This window comes from Malania oleifera, chromosome 8 (genome assembly GCF_029873635.1).
Source record: "Malania oleifera isolate guangnan ecotype guangnan chromosome 8, ASM2987363v1, whole genome shotgun sequence".
NCBI classification, from domain to species: Eukaryota; Viridiplantae; Streptophyta; class Magnoliopsida; order Santalales; family Ximeniaceae; genus Malania; species Malania oleifera.
Window position 1 is genome coordinate 3,905,835 of NC_080424.1, and position 23,344 is coordinate 3,929,178.

Here is a 23,344-nt window from a genome sequence, read left to right on the forward strand (position 1 = left end):
GTCTATAGGGACGCTACCCATCTTGGACGAGTTTGATGAATTGCTTGACAAGGGGAATTATATAACCCTTATGCTGTCACGTCACTTGAAATGAAGAATTGTCCATGGGGACACTACCTATTTTGGACCAGTTTAAGGAAGATCACTTGACGAAGGGCGTTGTATGACCCCTACATTATTATTCACTTGGAAAGAAAACTATCTATGGGCACACTACCTATCTCAAACCAATTTGATGAAAATGCACTTGATGAGGGGGATTATAAGACCCTTATGTTGTCAAGCCACTTGGAATGAAGAGCTATCCATTGGGGACACTATCCATCTCAGATTAGTTTGATAAAAAAAAAATACTTGACAAGGGGAATTGTATGACTCATATGTTGTCAAACCACTTGGAACAAAGAATTGTCCATGGGGACACTACCCATCTCATACTAGTTTGATGGAAAAAGAAAAGTACTTAACCTAAGAAGTTGTATATCCCTAACAGTCAAGTCACTTAAGGAGGGACACGAGGATTAATTACTCGGAGAAAGCTATTTTTTGAATGAACAAGACTTACGTGCATCTTACACACCCTAGATTGATTAAAAGAAAGACAAGATTTAGGTACCTTTTGCACGATTTGGATTGATTGACAAATGAACAGGACTTAAATGAGCTTGCACAACTTCGAATGGTTGAAAGAAAAGATAGGACTTAGGTGCCTTTTGCATGGCTTGGATGATTAAAAAGAGATATGATTTACATGCATCTTGCATACCTTCAATTGATCGAAAGAAATGATAGGACTTAGGTGCCTTTCACACAACCTGAAATGATTGAAAGAAGAGACAAGACTTAGATGCTTTTTGTACAATCTAGATTGGTTGAAAGGAAATAAGATTTACATGCGTTGCATTGTCTGGATGATCAAAAGGAGATATGGCTTATGGGCATCTTGCATGGTCTGGAATGATTGAAAGAAGAGACAAAACTTAAATGAATTTCACATAACCTGGATTGGTTGAAATGAAACACAATTTACATGCATTGCATTCACTGTATGATCAAAAGGAGATAAGACTAACATGCATCTTGCACGACCTATAATACTTTGAAAAGGGGATAAGGCTTAAGTGCATCCTGCACGCCTGGAAATGATAAGGGATAAGACTTTCTTGATCTTGCACAATTTGGAATAAATGAAAGAGGACAAGAATTATGTGCATCTTGCACTATCTGGAATAAGTGGAAGGGAACGAGACTTACGTGCGCCTTGGACGACCTAGAATAGTTTGAAAAGGGGAACGATTTTTGTGCACCTTAGACAACCAAGAATGATTGAATGTAATGTAGCAAATACTAATACGCACAAAAATACTAGTACACACAAAATACATATATATATATATATATATATATATATATTTTACACACGAGCACACACGCATGTACGTATGAGCACGAGCATACACGCATGCACAAGCACGTGCGCGCCTGCACGCACGCATGCACGCCTGCGCGCACGCACACCCGCCCACGCACACACACACACACATACATATTGGAAATGAACATGTACATATATCCATACATATGTAGTAATATATTTACATAAATAAATATGTATTCACCAATATACATAAATTACATATATGTACTAAATATATATACATATATAAATACAAACGAATACAGACACCTACACATATATACATATATTAATATACACATTAATATTCATAAATACAATATAAATATATAAAAATACACATATGCTTGTATATATATAGACATATATGCATACCAGCCTACATACAATTTTCTTCCTTGTGGCTCCAACGATTGAACCAAAACGATGTAGTTTTACCCCCCACCTTTTCCAGTCGTTTTACCTACTGCTCCAAAAGTTGTTGACTAATTTTCTCTTTTCTTCCCTTTCCTCATAACACACTAAAAGGGTCTCGACATAAATAGCATGAAATTTTACCCTTTCCATTGGGCGTGTTCAACCGACGAGACGATGAAACTTATTTTAAAGTTGACGCCTTACTGTTGGCTCCCTTACTTTTGAGTTTGCCCTTCTTGAAAGACTTTGTCTTGTTTCCACCTACGCCACTCTCTTTGGATGAAGCGGTATTATCAGTAGCCTAGTCAGTTAAGCATTCCGCGACAACTTGTGCAGTAAACAAGTCTTGAATTCTTTGCCTATGAAGTTCTATCCTTGCCCACAATTTCAACCCTTCAAGAAAATAGAACAACTTGTCCTTTTTCCAACATGTACCTGGTATACAACATCAAAGCAAAAAATTATTTCTTGTATTGCCTAATTGACCCACTATGCTTGAGGTCTCTCAGCTTCCTCTTAACATTGTATTCAACATTTTCAGGAAAGAATTGGACCTTGAGCCCTCTCTTCAAGTTTGCCCAATAATCAACTACACAATGTCCATTCTCAATTTCATTGTACTTGGTATGCCATTGCAATTTGACGTCACTAACCAAGTATATGGTCGCAGCATCCTCTTTCACCTATTATGAGTTCGTCCTCAAAGTACGAAAGTACTACTCCATATTAAACAAGAAGTTCTCCAACTCCTTGGAATCATGGGCACTCCCATACGTCCTGGGTTCTAATACCTTGATATTGCTAAATGCTGGAGTGTTAGAGTTTCTTATAGCAAGAACCATCTCATTCACTTTTGCAGTCATATCAGCTATTTAAGCTTGCAAGGTCTCCACAGTGTGGTGAAAGTCCTCTAACATTTCCACCATCGAACTTTGTTGATGCTTTTTTGATCCCTCCAATTCATCAACACATTTCGCAAGTCAGACCATCTCTATGGCCACATTGATTGTTGGTGTCTCAACCTGTGCTTCTAGCACATTAATTCTCTATGCATTGGTCGACATGATCATTTACCAAAGCTTTAAAAATTCCACAACAAAGGCAAATAGATTCACATAACAAATAACCGAGCTTTGATTCTAAGTGTCATGGGCTGAATACTTCACACCCTTGTGAAAGGTCGTATGGTGCTAACTAAAGTACTTTTGTTTAATTAGCTAGCCTAGTGCCTACCCAATTCACCAACGTAACACTTTCTTTGTCATTCAAGCAAATATGAGCGGAAGCAATATGCAACTTAAGTAAGGACACTTAAACAACAAACATTGAAGCAACATAATTCATTATCAATACCACCGTTAACAATGTGTGCCTTGCAAGAGAGATAAGTATGCCAAAAACGTTTACAATAGCTAGGGAATTTTACAAGTTGATGAACACTCACACTCCCCTAAAAAGCATTATATGCTATTCTCATTCTGACACTAGGAAATATCGATATGACAGGCAAGCATAATATCCTGAACAAGCTCGGTCCCCGACACATTTCATTGATGGTTTGGTAGGAAGGCTCCATCACATTGGAAAAAAAACAAAGAGCCAAAGAGCCATGACTAATGTTATATGAAAGAACTCCATTTATAGTCACACGAAGTAAGTTTATTTGGCTTGAAATGTATTTCTTCCGCCCCTCCCCTTTTCCCCAACCTCCACTTTTTTTGTCTTTTTCTTTTTTGAAATTGATATTATGATGTCTCTTTGTCTTGACTTTAGCAAAGGAAAGGTCAACAATTCATTTTTGTATTAGGTTTTCAAGAAAAATGAAAAGAAAAAAAAAAAAAATTGTGACGAATCTAAACAAAAAATTAATTTTGCGCATCATAAATATTTTGTTCTTAGTTTTTAACTATACATTAGAATGAAATTCATCTTTGATAGTTAGTTGACTTACTTTACTCGAGTGCTCACAAACTTGAACTTACAATGTAAATAAACTAACCTAGGATGTTCCCATATCATACTTCGAGAGGCAAACAGGTTATATGAGTGTTCTTAAATATTGAAATGTGAATAAACTAACCTAAGATGTTCCCATATCATACTTCTGAGAGGCAAACAGATTATATGAGTGTTCTTAAATATTGAAGTCACCATACAAAAATTCCTTTTTAAGAAAAGTAAGGATTTAAGCGCTTTAAGTAAACATGCTAAATGAGTGGGTATGGATCAAGATGTATAAAGTCAAAGTGGGTTCAATCATTTATGATCCACTTACCCATTTATGACCCATTTATATAAAATATTTAACCAAGTTATAACCCCTACCCATTTAAACATGAATCAATCATTTTACCCATTTAATTTTAAAACACATAAAATCAATTATTGAATATTAGGTGAAGCTTATAATTATCCTCAAACATTAGCATTACTACTACATCTTCCTGCCATCTTAAAAAATTATTCAATCTATTGCTATATTGAAAAATTATGATCTATATTTTCCTTAAGAATGAGATAATCCTGCCCTTAGCCCTAAAACTGCTTGGCTCCAAAAGACTCATTATTTTGGCCAAACTTGAGGTCTCCAAACTCTTACTTTGTGTTTGAAATTATAAAGTTTAGAACTTGAATTTTTTAGATTTGTATGAAATTGAACAAAACATAGAATAAAATTATATTAAGTTCTTTCTAAATTTAAATCTTAAAATTCATGCTTTCAAACACTACTTATAATTTTAAAATATCAACTTAGTGGAATCATGCAAGTTCAGACTTCACTCAATGTCAATACAATAATTCTAGAAAAGAAATTTCATTTAACAGAAAACATATAAAAACACATTGAACTTCAATACTATAGTAGATTTTAGTCAACTTTTTGAAGTCATAATGAAAAAACAAAAATGTAAAAATCCAGATTTATCAGCAGCACATCCAGTCCCTAAAGATCCGATATTCTTCAATAAGTTTAATTATTTCAGCCTCTTTTTGCATCCTTTAGTCTGCCTGTTCACCATCCTTCAAACAGATCGCTGAATTCAACCTAGATATACTAGCATTAACATTTGACGCTACCTACCCAGCAACCTGCAGTAAAAACTGCTTATAAGGCAAGGGTAAAGCAGGAACAAGTGATGCTTATTGCACCATAATGCAAACTATAATATACCTTCAAATTTTTCAGTAGGCCAAAAATACATATTTGCTATCTTCATGAAAATTTGCAGACTAGCCACCTGTGTACCATCAAACTGTAGCCAAAGAAATCCTAATCCATTGATTACAAACTAGCTTTCTCCCAGACAAAGAAACAAAACCATCCTTCCCTAGTCTCAAACTCAGATTGAAGGATTTTCCTTCAACCTGCACAGTTTTTTGAGAGCCACCTTTGCTCGTGATAATCAGTAGCTATCATCAATCAGAACTGGACAGCCTGGTACAAGTACTTCAGAGGAAGAGGAGTGAGAATGAGAGAACGACATTCCCCCTTGGGTTCAAGACTTTGTACCAAAATAACAATAGTTTACTACCGTTGTGGGCAAGACCACATTTTGAAACAATGCTCTTTATCCAAAAGTGACCTCGTACGCTCATGAATTTCCAAAGCCATTTCCTGTGTTTGTTGGTCTCTACCCATATATGGTAATTGTGAGGAAGTTATTGCAGATTGAATTTTTGGCAAATGTCCTGAAAAATGTGATATCAATGCAGTTAAAAAAGTTGACACCGTACAACCATATTCCACAATATATAAAGGCATGATAATCCCAAATCATGTGAAAAAACCTGGTCGAGAGACCACTCAATCCACTTCCAGATTCTAATGATCAAATAGTTGAAGACATGGAATATCAAGGTTGTAGAGGTAGGTATAAGTTTGTTGATCTTGCAATTGAGAATTTTTTTTGCTAGATTCTTATATTGATTTTTGTTGGAATTAGTCAATAAACTCAATACATCCAAGCTATTGTGATAAAATATTTCTATCAAATTTGGTGTTTTGGCTAAATAATGAGCATTGCTTGAAATTTGTGCAATTCTTTGGGAATGACCAGAGAATAAGTCTGCACAAGATATCTATTTTCTTGGAGTGGTTCACTACAGCATCAATATAAGATTCGAAAAATTTGCAGCGAAGTTCAGGTACACAAGCTTCGATGGAGGTCCAATTCTCTACATCGATCAGAGCAAACGACTATATGATTGTAGGAAGATCCATTTGAACTTGTGAGTAGGTATTTTGTTCTAATTGGGGGGAGTTCAATGCAGGAACATCAGGTCTAGAATAAAGGTTGAATAACCCAATATTTTCTGTCACATGCTGTGGCAGTATTCATTTAAAATATTTATGATGAATGCGGGAGGTACTGTTCATGCTACTGCTGCAGCTAATTCTGGGACTTGATGTCTTTTGCTTTTTAATTGGGTTATTTAGTCTTAGATTTTTACATGTTTAAGAACTCTTCAAGCTATGCAGTTCATTATCAACACCTTTGTAGGCAACATGTGTTTAGTGAGGGAGGCAAGTAGGTTAAAGACGCTTACAAATGCTAGTGAGTTTTACAATGATTGATGGAACACTTACTCTCCCTTAAAGAGCTTCCAATGCTATTCTAACTCCGCTACTAGGAAACATAAAATTTATTGAGTCATACTCACATCTTACAAAAGGCATAAACACATTCAAGGAATACCTATACTATTATTTACATGATGGTTACCCATGCCATGTATACAAGGCAAACGGTTATAGGCAAGCATAATGCCCTGAACAAGCTTTGCCCATGACACCTAGAATGCCCTTTTATAGGGTCTTGTAGCAATTTTTTTCACAGTTCATTCACAAAAAAAATCAGATTTGAATCTTTTATATGTCACAAAAAAGTGCAACAAAACCAGTAGACAAAAGAAAAAAAGGAAATATGAAAAAAAAAAAAAAAAAAAAAAAAACAAAATACAAGATTTACGAGGTTACCTACAACCTCAGAATCAGATCAGGTCACCGAATTCACTACTCAACAATAAGTAGAATGGCCTAACCCTTTTCTCTCACTGTCCTCGTATTCAACAGTTTCACTCTACTGCTTAAGGGTGGCGCCCCGGGGCGGGGGGGGGGGGGGGGGGTTATAACCCTTTCACTCCCCCCATAAAGCCACAGATAAAAGTTGCACCCGGAGTATTGCTTATGTAATACTCCATGTACTAGAAATCAGGTTCCACATACAACACTGTCGTTGCAAACAATAGAAGTCATTCTTTATTGTTCCTTGAATCCTCAGGATTCGTTAGCCAACTTTTCTGTTATAATTTCTGCTGGAGCTCTATATTGAGCCGCTGCACAGCAACTTTTGCACAAAATGCTGCATCAGAAAAGAAACTCCCTTTTACTACTCACCTTTCCCCTCCCTTGTGCCTCATTTTCCTCACTTTTTCCGTCCCATCTCATTAAAGATTCTTTGTTTGAGGGCTCAGGCATCACATACAAAATGCCATCATAATGAAGCATCTAGGAGGGCTACAACACCACATGGGTACTCACAGGGCTAGTTACAGAAGACAGGATCCATTCTTTCTCCAGGATTCTAATCCTTTTCTGGAATACCTTGAGGATTTACAGAGGGGTCCTCATCAGATGGTGGTTGCAGCCCCCTTGCTGCAACCACAGTAAATCAGAGGCAGCAGGTAAAAAGTGGCCTTGTGACAGTGAAGCATATAACTACAGTGACACAAGCACTGCCAGTTCCTGTCAACTCCTTAGAGGTCTAATCAGTTATTACATCCTAGATCCACACATGTCCTGCCATAAATGCAATGCACAAGGCAGAATGCACCCTTGTGGAGGTCGATGGGGCATATTTCTTAGCTGGCAAAACCCAGTCCAGCTGCCAGTCCAAAACCCCCAAGTGAATTTGGTAAGCATAGTGAGGATCTCCGTGAGCCACCCTGGTAAAACTTGATTCCTCACTGTTGCACATTTGCCATGGCTTGTCCTTTCTAGTTCTAAACTCAGATATGGAATTGGCGGAACAAGCAAAGCAAGCATTGGATAAACAAAAGGAAGGGATCCAGTGATCCACATAGCATTCTTTGTTTCCTTTTTCTTTCTTTTTAGCTTAGTAACTAGAAACTGGAAGAAAAGCAATAAGATTTGCATCACTAAATGAAATGAAAAATTGAATCAATTACTCTCAATCCATGGTTCCCAATAAAAATTTCCTAGCAAGGACATAATTTACACAATAATCACTGGAAAATAGCAACTTCTTAAAATGAAGGCATCATCATAGACATCAAAAGTTGATACAGCACTACTTTGCAATTTAAGGTATAAATCAATATCACCTAATGATTTCCCAAAATTTCCCAAGCCTAAAAAATTTCTTTAACTATATTGTTGAGCTGAGTCGTTAACACTGACATTCTCTCGGCGATCTTGACTTCTTTTCCTAGTGGAGTACATCATGATTAATGAAAATCACGACATTCCAAGACTGCAAAGCATTAGACAGAAAGTAAGGCAAGTAAAAATTCATGCATAATAAGCACATTTTACTTGGGGACTTTGCCCAATGTCTTGGTTCTAACACACACCCAAGTGGTGCACTTAATGGGCATTGCCAAACTGGTGCTTAGACAACAATGGCAAAGTGCCTCCTAGTTATGAACCAAGTTCAATGAGTTGTCAAATGTTAATGGGTGCAGCAAGCTCCAATTTGTTCTTTATGCTCTACCGTACCAGATTCAAGGAAATTTATTCATTGATTGCACATATTTACTTTGGCATTCTATATTCGCAGCAACATACATCACAAACAAATGATAGAGTATCCCTTTTCATCAACATAGGAAAATAAGCTATTGTAAGTTAAGGAAAATCCAAAAACAGAATCCAAGTAAAAATCAAATAAACTTTATTGCTTAATATTCTTAAAAAATGAGTGCATAAGAACAAACCTGAAAGATGTGCGCGCATGCATATTTAATTTGATACCTGCTGAACCAGTGGTCTGTGGGGCTTTGGAGCTGAAATAAAAAACATTAATAATCATATTAGCTTGTGACTTTATGGAAAGCAATTTGATGGGTTTTCCAATAGTCTTATGCTAATAGAGTAATTAGTAAGAGCACTAATTGAACTTGTACTATGCTGTTATTTGCCACCCAAGAAGAATTGTTCAATTAAGGTGAAGGATTTCAGGCCTATTAGTTTGTGACAAGCGTGTGCAAGATTATTGCAAATGTTTTTATTGATAGGTTGAGTTTTGCATTCTATGAGCACATAAGTTGGTGATAGGTAAATTGTGTTCCGATTTGGTGATGAATAAGGTAATTGAGGAGGTGCATAGGACGAAAGGTAAGAGGGTTATTTTTAGAAAAACTGCATTCTTGAGTCAGTTTGAGTTTTTCCAATAAAGTTGCGGTGAAAAAAAAAAAGGAGCTTTGGATCTAGGTGGAGTTGTATAAGGGATGCTTTTACAGTTCTGCTCTTTTTCTTGTCATTTTTATTGGGAATCTAAGACCAGCTTTCTGCTTTGAGGGAACAACAGCAAGTTGGCCTTTTGGCCCCTTCTTTATTTGTTACTAGCAAATGTTTTAAGTAGGTTGATAGAAGGACATGTAGATAGATGCTTTTTTTGCAAGGGTTTGCTGTGGATAGTGAGGAGATTGCTGTCTCATTTGCAGTTTGCCGATTATACGAGATGATAGGGAATTCTTTTGTAATATTCTTAAGCTCATGTTTCTACGAGAGTTTTGGAATTGAATAAATGGCACCACTGCTATTAATTTGAGCTCAATTAGTATTTCAGATATTGCTTTTATAGCAGTTTGTGGCAATTTGCACTGGCCTTTTGACTTATTTAGGGGTTTCTCTGAGTGGGTAATGATTGGCCTTGGGTTTGTGGGATCTACTAGTTGCTAAAGTGTCTAGGTGTCTTGATGGATTGAATGGTGCAGTGATTTCTTTGGGTGGATGTATCAACTTGAGTTAGGGTTGCTTTTCTGTCTCTTTTTTTTTTTTTTCGGTCCTTATTTAAGATTCCAGCTAGGGTGGCAGTTTACGAGAGTATTATGAGGGATTTTATTTAGTGGAGGGTAGGTGTGAGGAGGGATTACTTAATATTGGGTGGTTGTTCTTAGATCTAAGGCGAAGGGGTCTAGGTCTTGGTGATTTGTCGTCTGAAAACATTGCTCTAGCGGATAACTGATCACAGTGGTTTTCATAAAAATTTAATTCCATTTGGCATACGATGATTAAAAGAAATTTGGCTTACAAGAGAATGGTTAGAATGCTAACCAAGGTATTAAATTTCGATTTTGACTCAAATTTCGAAGCTCCAAAAGAACGGAAATTTTGACGGAAATTTCAATTTCGATGTCAATTTCGATTTCGATTTGAAAAAATAATGGAAATTAGTAGTGAAGCATGGAATTCTTTGTGAAACTTTAGAAATGGTTAACAAACATAATAATATAAGTTTTAGGACTAATATATTACAAATTAAATACATATATGTTTTGTATGAGGTGGAAAAGTTGTAAAATAGTATGTGTATTAAACAAATTTATAAGATAATATACATTAAACATATTCAGTTAATACAAATGAAATTCATAAATCATTTAAATATTATTTATTATACAAATAATGATAATTTTGACATGAATGGTTAAATACAATGTTATCGTAAGTTTATTTTTTCATATAATTTCAACGACACTTGTAATAATCTTTTGTTTCGATAAAATAAATAAAATAAATTAAGATAGAAATTTCAATTCACTCCTAAATTTCTCTTTTGAATTTTGACAAAATTTCAATGTATAGTTAAAATTTCGACAAGTTTCGCTAAAATTTCAAGATTTCGATAAATTTCAGATGATTCGTTGAGATTTCAACGGAAATTATGCAATACAGAAATTGATTGCCATTTCGATTTCGAGGGTGACGGAAATCGAAAATTTTAACGGAAATTTAAGACCATGATGCTAACATTGGTATTAGAGCTACACAGGAGTCCATGGAGATTCTTTGTAGATTTCTTGCTTGTTCTTTCTTCAATTATGAAGTGGTTGATCGCTCTTGTATCCATTTTTAGGAGGGCAAGCAGACGTAGGATGCTTATTTTTCTGTCAACATCCCTCATCTTTTTCAGCACATTGAGCTACATGATGCGCCCATTTCTTCTCTATGATTTGGAGGGGATTCTGTTCTTGAATATATAATTTTTGAAAGAATCTTATTCATTGGGAGGCAGGTGAGCCTTCTTTATTGCTCAATTTGCTCAATGCTCTTTGATCTTCATGCAGGAGGTATTCTAAGGTCTGGACCTTAAATGGTTTTAGGATTTTGTTGACTTTTTTGAGTCCAATCCCTAGTTTTGACAATGACAAACCGCAAGTTACTTATGTGTGTATTCAATACTTGAGCAGACTTAACATTTTAGGGCACACATAAGGAAGAGATGGAAGCTAGGCGGAACATAAAAATCATATCATCCGGCGTGTTCCATGGGAAGATCAAAGAGCAAAAGAAGAAGACATTTATTGATTTATTTTGTAATGCATTTTTGTTTTCTATATTGGTCTGTAATAGTGCATAGCATGCATGATGTGAATGCCAAGCTCAGGATGACCGTAGATAGACCCTGAAGACTAGCACTTTTCACAAAAAAAAAATTTTAATAACTAATTGATTAGGGTCAAAGATTAGGGCTAAGATGAATGATAGAAAGACGGTCGACAGACATTGGTTTTCTTTAGGTCAAATTAAGGGCAAAATAGTAAATTTCAATGCCCTTGGTCGACCGACCATTCTTGTGTTATAATCCAACGATCGACCAAAGCACTGTTTGTTTGAAGTCAATTTGTTGACCAAGGCTTAGTCAATCGACCTAGTTTGAACGTGGCTTCCACGGTCGATCGGTCCTTTAAAATTGACCTTTCCACTGCCCTCGACCGACCAGTCTTTTAGTTCAAAATGACCACGGTCGTTCGAATCTTATGAGTGGCCAACTAGCCTTTTGTCACGGTCGACCGAACCAACAAAGGGTTCTATGTCACCTTTGGTTCGGTCAACCGAACCGTGCTTAGGTCGACCGAACCTCTCGAGTCAGACCATTTTTACTGCGCTAAACCGGGTTAATTTTTCATTAAACAATTTCAAAAATTCCTACTATGTCCCAAACGGTCATATCTTTTCCAAGGTCTATATATACCCCCCCATTACTCATTTTTAAGCATGAAATTAGAGAGAAAAATCCTCCCAAAATATTTTTGTGTTTTATTCATATTCTTTACTCTCTTTTCATTATTCTCTTGACAAATCTTTAGAAAAATTTTTGTTGAAAGAGAGCATTGATTTTACTCACTTTCTTCACTTGCAAATCTATTGCATTTGAAGATTGTTGGAGGATTATTTCCTTGGGCATAAAATTTAGTTTTACATTTACTCTCATTTTACAAATCATTCTTGGAGAGTAAATCTAGAGTTTCTCCACACATTTTCTTGATAAATATAACTTTGAAAAAAAATTTATTGATTCTTGAAAAACTTAAGCACGTATTTTACATTCATATAGTTTGTGCTCGGATTAGTCTTCTTGCATTTGAACTTTTATTGATATATCTTTATCTTACAAAAATTGCTTGAAAGCAAAACCCTAGGTTCTCCTACACCTTTTATTGAAAATATTTTTGGAGAAATTTAGTTGGGTTTAAATCTTTGAAGTGCTAATCATAAATATCTCATTCAAAGATTTCAAAATATTTTTAAAAAATATACATACTCACACTGAGTTTAATTTCATATCATACGTGAGTGCATTGTGCTTATTGGCTGTATTGTGGTACATATCTGCTTGTGTAAGAAGCACTTGTGTTGTATGCAAAAATTATTCAATTATCTATTGTATTCCTGACGGTGGTTGGAAGAGGGAGACTTGCCCAGTGAAAAGTCTCGAATTGCTCAGACTCAGTTAGGAGAACACCGGATAGTTCAGACCCGGTTAGGAAGACCTGTTGCATCGTTAGATGTAGTTGTAAAGGTTGGGGTCAGCCCTATAAATTTGACTAGGGGTATTCCTCACCCAGTAAGGAGTGGAGGTTGTAATCGGTGTGCTCCACCCGTAAGTGAGCAACTAATGGAATCTTTTTACTTGTGAGCTTGAGGAGAGGACGTAGGCAGTATTGGCCGAACCCCGATATTATATCTGGTGTCTGATTTTTATTGTTGCACTTTAAATTGTCTGCACCTAAATTCCTATACACATATGTTTATATTGAAATCAGTTATGAATGTGTGCATGTTTAATTATTGCGATTGATTGGGAAATAATGAGATTGTTCTCACTACTTAAATTTATGCTCAGTTAAATTATTGTTGGTTTTGGAATTGTTTAGACAGACCTTAGGTTGAACTATACTCATTGTGGATTTGAATTGAACCAAAGAATAAATTTTAAAATACCCAATTCACCCTCCCCCCCCCCCCCTCTTGGGAATACACCAATTTCAACAGATTTTTTTTATTGTATTTTTTTTTTAATCGTTTGAATTGTTCCTCTATGTCTTCTCCACACGTTAACCATTGAAGAACAAAGGTTCGTTCCAAGGTCAACATATTAATTGCATTATTAATCTTTAACAGAATTAACACTAACAATCTACTACAAAGTATGAGGGCCAATAAGGCTTCATCCTCAAGTGTTTGCGCACTATTTTGATAGTGCAAAAACACACTCATTTTTCTTGCACTGCTTGGCAGCTTGGACTTTGTTGGTGGGTGTTGGGTATGCCTAGATTCATCGGAGGCTTTTCTGCTTGCTTCTTTTGGAGGGTTCAAGAGTGGTAATGATGATAACAAATTGTGGGATTGTGTTGTTTTGCGGTCTTTTGGGGCATACAGTTGAAAAGAAATGTCTGCATTTTTAATGAATGGTCACTTAATTTTGCTGCTTTGAGATAGATTTGGATTCCTTCTTCACCATGGGCTTTCTCCTCTAGTTGCTTCAAAGGGATTAGTTTTCTAGATTTTTTTAGAGATATTGGCAGGCACTGTTGACTTGATATTTTTTCTTCTTCTAGTTTTTTTCTCTTCTGTATCTTTCCACACTCGATGATTTAAGAGGATATCTTATCTCCCAGTTTGTATCTCTTTTCTTCCTTCATGAAATTTCTTTTTCTAAGTATTAAACAAAAGAGTCTGTTGCATATTCATTGCTTTCACTACATAACATGTTGCATTTTATTTATACAAGCTTTTCAAACTGTTGTATTGCACTAAATACTTAGTAATAGGATTAAGTAACAATAGCCGACTTACAAATAGCTAATAAGTTATTATACAGATGTTGGTTGAAACAAACCCAGTAAGATTATGTAGGTTTTACACAAAATGAAAGTTGAACCTCATTGCAACAACATAAAACTTCAGCAGACTTCAGCTAATCAACCACATCATCAGCATGAACTTTGATGGTGTATACCCATTAGTAACCAATAACAGACATTTCAAAAGGAAGACCTACAAGGTCTCAAGTGTCATAATGGCACAATGCAAGCATGTCTGCCTCTACAGCTGCTTTGGGCCAAAAGTTTCTGAAACCGAATTAGGAACCAAGATAGAAGACAAATAGGCAACAAATGCCTTATGGAACGGAGAAAAGTGATCTATGATTGTATAAGTAATTGTATGCATACCTTTTTGTGTAGTATGTGAAAATCTAAGTTAGAAGGGGGTGCTGAAGAAGGCAGATCAAGCAGGGAAGAAACTGATAGCAAGCGAACAATTGGTTTTGTGGCAGAATCTGGTGGATGTGAACCTTCAACATCATGTAGAAAGCTTCAAACAGTCCAAATGATAGAACAGAAGGAATGGAAGATGGTGAAGGCTCAATTGAAAAGAGTGGAAGGATGGTTGTGAAGACTGAAAAGGAAAGGACCTATCCAGTTATAGTGATCGAGCGGGACTGAAAATAATTAGTAGATTCAAATAAGGTAACATCTGCACAAATGTAGAATCAAATTCAAAGCAAGTGACGACTGTACCACTTTTGATTGCACAAATAATAAAAAAAAAACCAAAAAAAAACAAAAAAACCAAAAAAAAAACGCATAGGATGGAACAAATATCCAATTTATTAATCCTTAGGGTAAACTGATGAACAAAATAATAACAGCCAAAGCTATAAGGATGCAACAGAAATGGAGGATCACATGCTAAGAGAACTGAACATGGTGTCCATCCCCCAACAGCAAAAGAAGAGAAATGGTTAATCAAACAACAAAGCAGTGCAGCCCAAAAATGTTCAGGAACATTCATAAGAATCAAAGGATTCTAGTCACTTCAAATAGCATGTCTATTTTTTTTCCTCCCACCAACTCCATTCTGCTGGCATGAGTGCAAGACAATTGATGGAGAATGTTTGCATTGGTCATAAATGCACTGAAAGGAATAAAATTATATCATACAAAGCATGAGAACATGCAAATTAAATTGAGTCTTAACTTCAGAGACAAAAAGACAGAGAAGAGGAAAACAACTCAGACTGATCATTAATTAAATAAAGCCAGGTAACCCCAGCATAATCATCATCAACATCCACAAAAGTCACAGAATAACCCACAATTTTTCTGAAATAATAGAACCAGGACCCCAAACATCAGAATGAACTAAAATAGGACTATGCTTTCCAATGAAGATGACTAACAATCCCAATAATGAGAACTAAATCAAATTAGGAACAAGTGTCTTTAGACTATCCAATGAAGGATCACCAAGACAATACATTCAAAGAGGAGACGCTGCAGCAGGACAGGCAAAAGAAGGTGCAGGAATGTTGAACTAGTAGCAAAGGCTAGGCGTAGAGGTGCATAAAACTTTATCACATCAAGCTGGACCCAGGTGCAACAACCAGCAATCCAAACACCAGCAAAGACAGCTGAAAAAGACGCAGTTTAAAAACAGGCCCCTCAAAACCTACCTAGTGAAAAATGCTTTATTGTCTAACTTGGGCTTCAAACCCTGGAAACAGCAGCATACCCACACTTAGCAAGAGAAGACAACCCACACTGGAGCAGACCACTATGCTTCGTACCTATAGCATTGGTGTTAACACTAGTGGTTGTTGGCATAGACAAGCTGATTCTAGTTTGCCTCAAACCTTGGGTCCTTGACTGGTCTAATCATGAATATGTCATAAGAAATTGGAAAAGGAAAAGAAAAGGAAAAAGGGAAGAAAATAGAGGGGAGAAGAAAGAAACCCTGCTAGGGATGCTGCTCCTTTGAATCTTTGATACCATGTTGAGTGTAGCCAATATGAGAGAGAGAGAGAGAGAGAGAGAGAGAGAGAGAGAGAGAGAGAGAGGAGAGTGATTGTAGAACAGAGGAAAGAAAAAAAAAAACCTTATACCACCTCTTACTGTTTTTATACTGAAAATAGTGAGACTGCAATGATACCCCAGCTTGACAGCAATAATCAGGTGCCATAGGTCATGGTGATGATCATAGATAAATGATGCTGCCAGTGACATGTGTAGTGGAATGGTGCAGGCCAGAAATACATGGTGGTTGGATTTCTAAGCCAACATGCTGTTTGCGAGCACAATGGCATTCATGGTTGAGGTTATGAGGGTCATACTGCCAAGTTATTATCACTGCTAGAGATGTGGAAGTGATAGAGGCAATAGACAGCAGCAGCTGTGGCAGCAAAAGTAATGCCATGACAATGTGGCACTTGTGGTAATATCGTTGCATACTTGCATTAGCATTTGTGCAGTTGAAATTGTGGTCATTTCACTAACTATCAGGTGAACACTTTTCTGGTGTGTTGGTTGTGATTGTTTTTTTAGCAATTTCAAAAGGCTATTAAGCAACACCTGGGAAAACAGGAAAAATTACATACCATTGGGGTTCCCTTGCTCATAAAAATTTCGAAACAGAAAGACAGCTTCTGATGCCATGATTCCTCCAGTACATTTGAAACCTTTCTGTTGTGGTACTCCAGCGCTGTCACAAAATGAGGACAATTAAAGCCAATCAGTTCCAATTTATTTGCCATGCTTACAAATTAGAAAGATATACATGAAAAGGTAACTAGTGGGGAATCAATAAGTATGATGGCTGCCATTACAAATGCTTCTCATTTTTTTCTTCATAATTCAAAGCTTTCCTATTCACATCCATGATTCAAGAAAAAAAATACTCACATGAAATAAATAAATAAAATGCCTTCATAGAGCTTCCAACTGAGCATGTTACAGAGTGACTACAATTGACTTAGAAACAAACCTCATGGCTGGCTCAGGATTACTTGAATGCAATGACAATATTGAACCACATCCGCCAAATTTATCATTTGCACAGCCATAATATACTTCCTTTATACCTAAAATATTGGGAGTGTAACCACTCATTGACCAGGTTTTTCCAAATAAAGAAAAATAAAGGCATAGAAGAACCAACATTCATTATGTAGCAAGGTTAATGAGCATACCAAGAATAGATAGGGCTGCTGCACACATTATACATGGTTCACATGTCACATAAAGCTTACATTTTGAAAACTTATTAGCAACTTCTGACTCCATAAATCCATTTTTTTTCCACTGCTCAAGAAGAATATCAATAGCTTCCATCTCTGCATGTCTGGTTGCCTGCATGCATAACCAATAAACTAAAATTAAAAAAGTATCATTAAGCAGTGATGCAGGTATACGTGGTATATGAAGTGTTGCAACGGCATTCATGACTCTGTAATCAGATTCATACATAAAGGATGGTGAAATCAGATAAGTAACCTAGAATCAGTAGGAACTCTGTCATCTGCTCTCCTGTTCTTCTTTCTTTTCTTTCTTTTTGTTTTTAATCCTTAGGTTTAAGATTTGTGATGTGGTATCAAAGCAAATCCAAATTCTAGTTAAGGGCAAAATGTTCTTGTTTTCTCATGTCTAATATAATTTTTTATAGCAACCGATAGGGGTTTAAGAGTTGATTCATTGTTTACTTCTCTAGTTTCTGTTGTCAAGTATCTCATAATAGACAATTGCAACTGTCATAGGCCAAACACTTTACACCTTGTGAAGAGTTGTGTGACACTAGTTATAGCAGTCTTGATTAACTAGTCAATCGAAAGTAATGCAGTTTCATCACATGAACAAATCCTTAACCATCACATACAATGTTCAATGGAAGCAGTTAACAAGCATGAAAGTAGACTAGAGCCACATGGTATACAGTAAAGCAACACAATTCATTACTAAAACTGAGTAGGCAACGTGTGTGTAGCGAGGGAGGCTATTAGGCTAAACACGTTCACAAAAGCTAGTGAGTTTTACAATGATCGATGAACAGTCTCCCTCCCCTAAAGAGCTTTCTACATTATTCTAGCTAACACTATGAAAACATCAAACTAACCAAGGAGTCATATTCCCATTTTATACTAAGGAATTATCTGACCCAAAGAATAAAACTGAAACTACTATTTACATGATGGTTAACCATTCCATATACACAAGACAAGCACTCACAAGAAAGCATAATGCCCTAAACAAGCTTAGCTCATGACATTCTCCCGCACTTATGCGGTCAACATCCTCGTAGACATTGACCTAGGTACTCCTCAACTTTGTCCAAATTTGGTTTCATGTCTTCCACTGACATCCAATTGATGCCTTCATCTCCAAAGCTTTTCCACTTCCTTAAGAACTTGCAGCGCTTCTTCCTTTATGATTTGAACAACTTCTCTTCCATCAGTGGCGATGTCTTCAGTGGTGCTCTAGTTTCACGGACTACCACTTGGTTCTTTAGTGTTAGAGGTGAATGGTTTGAGGCAACTCATTTGGAACATAGGCACCTATATCCAAACCAGAGGATCAACCATGTAAAAGGCCTTTTTGACTTCAACCAAAATGGGGACTGGTCCTTTATATTTGCGAAGAAGTATCCTATCACGACTTCATAATTACTTGATCCATTATGTATGGAGCTTAACAAGCACCATGTTACTAATGTTGAAGTGCAACATTTTACTCCCTTGAACTGCCCACTTCTTCATTTGCTTGGAAGCTTTCTCCAAGTAAGCTCGGGCTATTTACGAATTTTATCTCCATTCATTTGTGAAGATGTATGCTTTCAAACTTTCCCTTCTGTACAGTTTGTCATTGTGTGAGGTAATAGCGGTTGCTAGACTAATATAAGTTCAAAATGACTATTATAGATTTTTTGAGTTGTTTCGGGTGCAAATATTCCTCTTAAAGCCAGTAAATCTCTTTATCTGTCCATTTGTCTACGAATGGTGGCTCAAAGAGATGTCAAGTCGTGAATTGACGATTCTAAAAGTTCTGTTCAGAAGTTCTCTATTAATTTTGTGTTTTAGTCATTGACGATGTGTTGGAAATGCCCCAATACTTCACCATATGTTTGAAAAACAAGCGGGTTGTTTCCTTTATTGAATGAATAGTGATCAACGCAAGTATTAAAGTACCGTGCTTCGAGAACATGTTTGTAACCATGAGTATAAACCCTGCATCCCTGACTCTGGGAAGGTTGTGATGAAGTCTAGTGAGACACTCTCCCACAGTCTCATTGGTACTTAAAAAGGGCTCCAATAGCCCTGCAATCTTCTTTTGCTTAACAACCTTAACCTTGTCTTGCTGGTAGGTGAGACAAGTTCGGTTGTACACAACCACCTTATTACTTATGTGTGGCCAGTAGTACCTCTGCTTCAACAATGCCAAATTGTGATGTCATCTTAGGAGGCCTACCCATATGGTGTCATGACATTCTCCCAACCATGTTTTCCTAAGGTCACCAAATTGAGGCACAGAGAACCAATTACCATGTGTCAATAGCTATCCAAAACTGACGCGCACAGAGAACTAGTTACCATGTGTCAATAGCTATCCAAAAACTAACGTGCATTGCCCTCTTCCACCAACTTCATGAGGTTTAGGGCAGTTTTATCTTTGACAAAATTCTCTTTAATACGCCCCCACATTGTTGTGGTACCCTTACTATCAAGTGTGTTATCAACAAGCTAGGGCTCCTTGCTCAATGCATTTGTGACTTGGTTCATCAAATGAGAAATCAAACTCCTCCAGGAAGAATTCTTGCCAACGGGTATGCCTAGGAGATAACTTAGGTTGTGTAAAGAAATGATTGACAACCAAGTTATCTATTTTCACCATGAACTTTGACCTAAGTAGGTAATGCCGCCGCACTCAAAGGCAATGCGTCACCACTAGAATCTCTTGAGTGGTGTAATTCTTGCTCAGCTTCACTAAGCTTACAGCTATCGTACTCAACAGGATGCCCATCTTGTAACAAGAATCCATCAACAGCATAGTCCGATGCATATGTTTGTACCTCAAAGGGCTTCATGATGTTTGAAAGAGCAAGTATCAAATCTCACATCATGGATTCCTTCAAGTTGTCAAAGTATCTCTAGCACTTCTCTATCCAGTTCCTACTATGACCCTTCTTTAGTAGTTCTATCAACAAGGCAGTTCTCCTTGACTATCCATCCATGAACTTTCGATAATAGTTGACGAGACCAAGAAAGTAACATAGCTCCTTCACTGACATTAGGATCTTCCAATCTTGTATAGCTCTCACCTTCTCCATATCCATTCAGATACGACATTGCTCATCCACATGACCAAGGAATTTGATGATCCTCTGAGCAAAAGACCACTTCTCTTTCTTCATATAAGGGTTGTTCTCTTTCAACCCATTGAACACCTTCTATAAATGCTCTTAATGTTCTTCTAGAGTAGAACTATAGATGACTTGATGTCAAGGTACACCATGACAAACTTGTAAAGGTGTCATGAAACATCACTTGAATCATGAATGTGCAGAATGTCACATGCACATTCATCAACCTGAAGGGCATCACCAAGAATTTATATGCCCCATATCACGTTACACAAGTTGCCTTAGGCTAATCACTATCTGCTATCCTCGCCTAATAGTAGCCTAGTCGCAAGTCGAGTTCGGTGAAAAGTAGTTAGCATGACTTAGTTGATCAAACAAATCAACAATCAATGGAAAGGAATACTTGGTGCGCACAATGTTAAGTACACAATAGTTCACACACATGTACATGCTCCCATCATGTTTCCTTTAAAACAGCATTGGTGCTCCAAACTGTGCTATAGAGGGGCATATATAACCTACTTCCAATAACTCATCAAGTTGATTCCTTTAAAAATTTCATCTCATCTATCAGTTGATGTTCAGGAAATTGCTAGAATAGTTATAAAACTGACCAAGAAAGCTCTATTAACCAAGTTACTCTAACTTGGCGTCCTAGGAAATCGCTTATTCTTTGAGTAGGATAATGCCTCAATGCAATTAACTAAGCAATTCTTGCTCATTAGGGAGTCCTACAATGACATAGAAAGATTTTTTGCTTCTATTTGGAGGATTCCCGATCCTTTTAGTACATTTTAGTACATTATTTTCTTAATATAGATTCTTTCTCTATTAAAATTATAATTTTTTGAAAATAAAAAAACAAGCCCACACACAACCCACAAACACCATAAGCCCAAATCCAACAATTGTTTCTTGAAGAAGGTTGAAATGAAGGAGAGTGCTTTATTTTAAAAAACCCACACACACAAACCCCCACAGACTTCCTAAGCTATAATTCAATTGTTGTTCCTAGAAGAAGGTTGAAAAGAATCCAACAAATTAAGTTGCATGCGAAGAGCTCCCCAACTTACCTATCATTCACATTTTTTCGATTGTGGAGATTTCAAGAAAAATTTCACCATTAGAAACCAAAAACGAGGATATTTCACAATTGTAGATCTTGTTTTGAATATTCATCCAAATCTATCTTTTGATTGAAATTTCATCAGCGATAAGAATTTCTATCATCCATCTTTTTCTACGAAGTTGAAAATAAATAACTAATATTTTTTAAAAACTACAAGTTCTAAGTGAATCTAATGGAAGTGATACAAGTAAACAAAGTCAATGATCAGTCGAGGACGCTCAAAAAGCAGTTAAACCAAAAAAAAAGTGGTAGAAAACATGACAAAAATGTAGAAATAGATAAAATTTTAAAAGAAGAGAGCCAAGAAAAGATACAAAAATAAAAACGTCAGAAAAACTAAAATTAGAGCATATAATAAAGTTTATGGTGCAATGGTGCTAAGCGTAGCAAAGGAAGCAAATATGGTGAATAGAAACTAAACAAGGTATGCAATGAGGAGAAATATTCATTGAGAGTACATTTCGTGTTTCCGTTGTCCGATTCCTTCCCGAGGCAATCACCTTCCCATCCTCAACAATAACACAACTAGACAATTGAAAAACATCTCATGATTAGGGAATAATAATGCCACTTTAACTAACTGTACTCCAAAGCAAAAGAAGCCAATTCTCCAGAAATATGTGTTGCCAATATCAATCAATCATCTAATTGAGTAATGAACTGCAAGACACAGATAACATGAAGACAATGCAAAAATACCTTCCTAGAAGGGTATAATAGACTCAAGCCAAGCTCAACCAAGCTTCCTAAAATTCAATTATGCTCAAGCACAAGTCAGGGAATAAGCCAGATTTGGCTCAACTAAGCTCTGCAAAGAATAAAAAATTTTAAGGCAAAGCTTGGCTTGATTTCTTTTACATGCTAGCAAAAGTATTCATTGAATTGAAATGTAACTCAAAGTCCATAGAGTGCGTTTTAACATTTAAGAAATATTATCCAATGCACAAAAATGTCATACCAAGGTATAATTATAAAGTAGAATAGTAACATAATAAGCCCATGCAGTATAATTCAAGACTACTGCGAGCTAAACTAGGCTCAACCGCTCAACAAGAAAAAAGAAATATGCTTAGTAGCACCCTAATTTAGGTACTGCTGAGACTGAACCCAGCCCACTTTCCCTGCAACAACAAATTATAATTTCTGGTAACCACGATTATTGACCAAAATAAACAATAAGTGAAAAAAGCTTGTCAATGCATCTTTCATTAACCAGCCACTATGTTAACTCTTCCTTCATGTTAAGATCCAATCTCTATCTAAAGTGGAGTTGATTAGTAAAGCTTATGGTATTTAAAGGAAAATCTTATCATCAGCAGACATTCCTAAACTCCTAATTTCATGTGCAAGTACAATCCAGTTACAATTAATTTTTAGGCAGACATTTCCAAACTTCAAATGAAAATGAACTTTGTTAATTTTAAAAAGTAGATTTTATCAAATGCCTTAAGTTCCACAATTTTCTACAACCACAGCAACTCTAGTTTCTGAGGTGCTGATTGCTAAAACTGAAATTTCATTACAGAAAAAGCTTTGAACCCCCTAAATACTTGAATCAGTCTACAGTCTTCACCCAAATCCCTCCAAAACAATCCAAATCCCTCTTAATTTTGCAGTCTGCATTGTTATGATTTATGAACTAAATCAACTGATACTGTCTTCAATTTTCAACACTTTAAGTACGGAAATGCCAAATAAGAAAGGGAAAGAAAATGAATTTTGT

At 36.3% G+C, this 23,344-nt stretch overlaps 1 protein-coding gene across 5 annotated transcripts in view; it reads right to left on the reverse strand.

Moving 5' to 3' along the window:
* Nucleotides 1–4,633: 4,633 nt before the first annotated feature.
* Nucleotides 4,634–23,344, reverse strand: part of LOC131162549 (tRNA-specific adenosine deaminase TAD2) — a 48,052-nt gene continuing 29,341 nt past the window's right edge. The window contains exons 4-10 of one of the 5 annotated variants that reach the window (XR_009138855.1): nt 22,080–22,146; nt 17,332–17,491; nt 17,127–17,223; nt 16,741–16,844; nt 8,792–8,860; nt 5,007–5,524; nt 4,634–4,924 (exon numbers count right to left, since the gene is read on the reverse strand). Coding sequence is in view for 4 of the 5 variants with exons in the window: in XM_058119149.1 (XP_057975132.1) it covers nt 8,817–8,860; nt 16,741–16,844; nt 17,127–17,223; nt 17,332–17,491; nt 22,080–22,146 (472 nt within the window). In the remaining variant the exon portion in view is untranslated. Of the gene's footprint in view, nt 5,525–7,998; nt 8,329–8,791; nt 8,861–16,740; nt 16,845–17,126; nt 17,224–17,331; nt 17,492–22,079; nt 22,147–23,344 lie in introns of those variants that run through there. The other 4 variants (XM_058119151.1, XM_058119149.1, XM_058119150.1 and 1 more) reach the window with 4 other exon arrangements.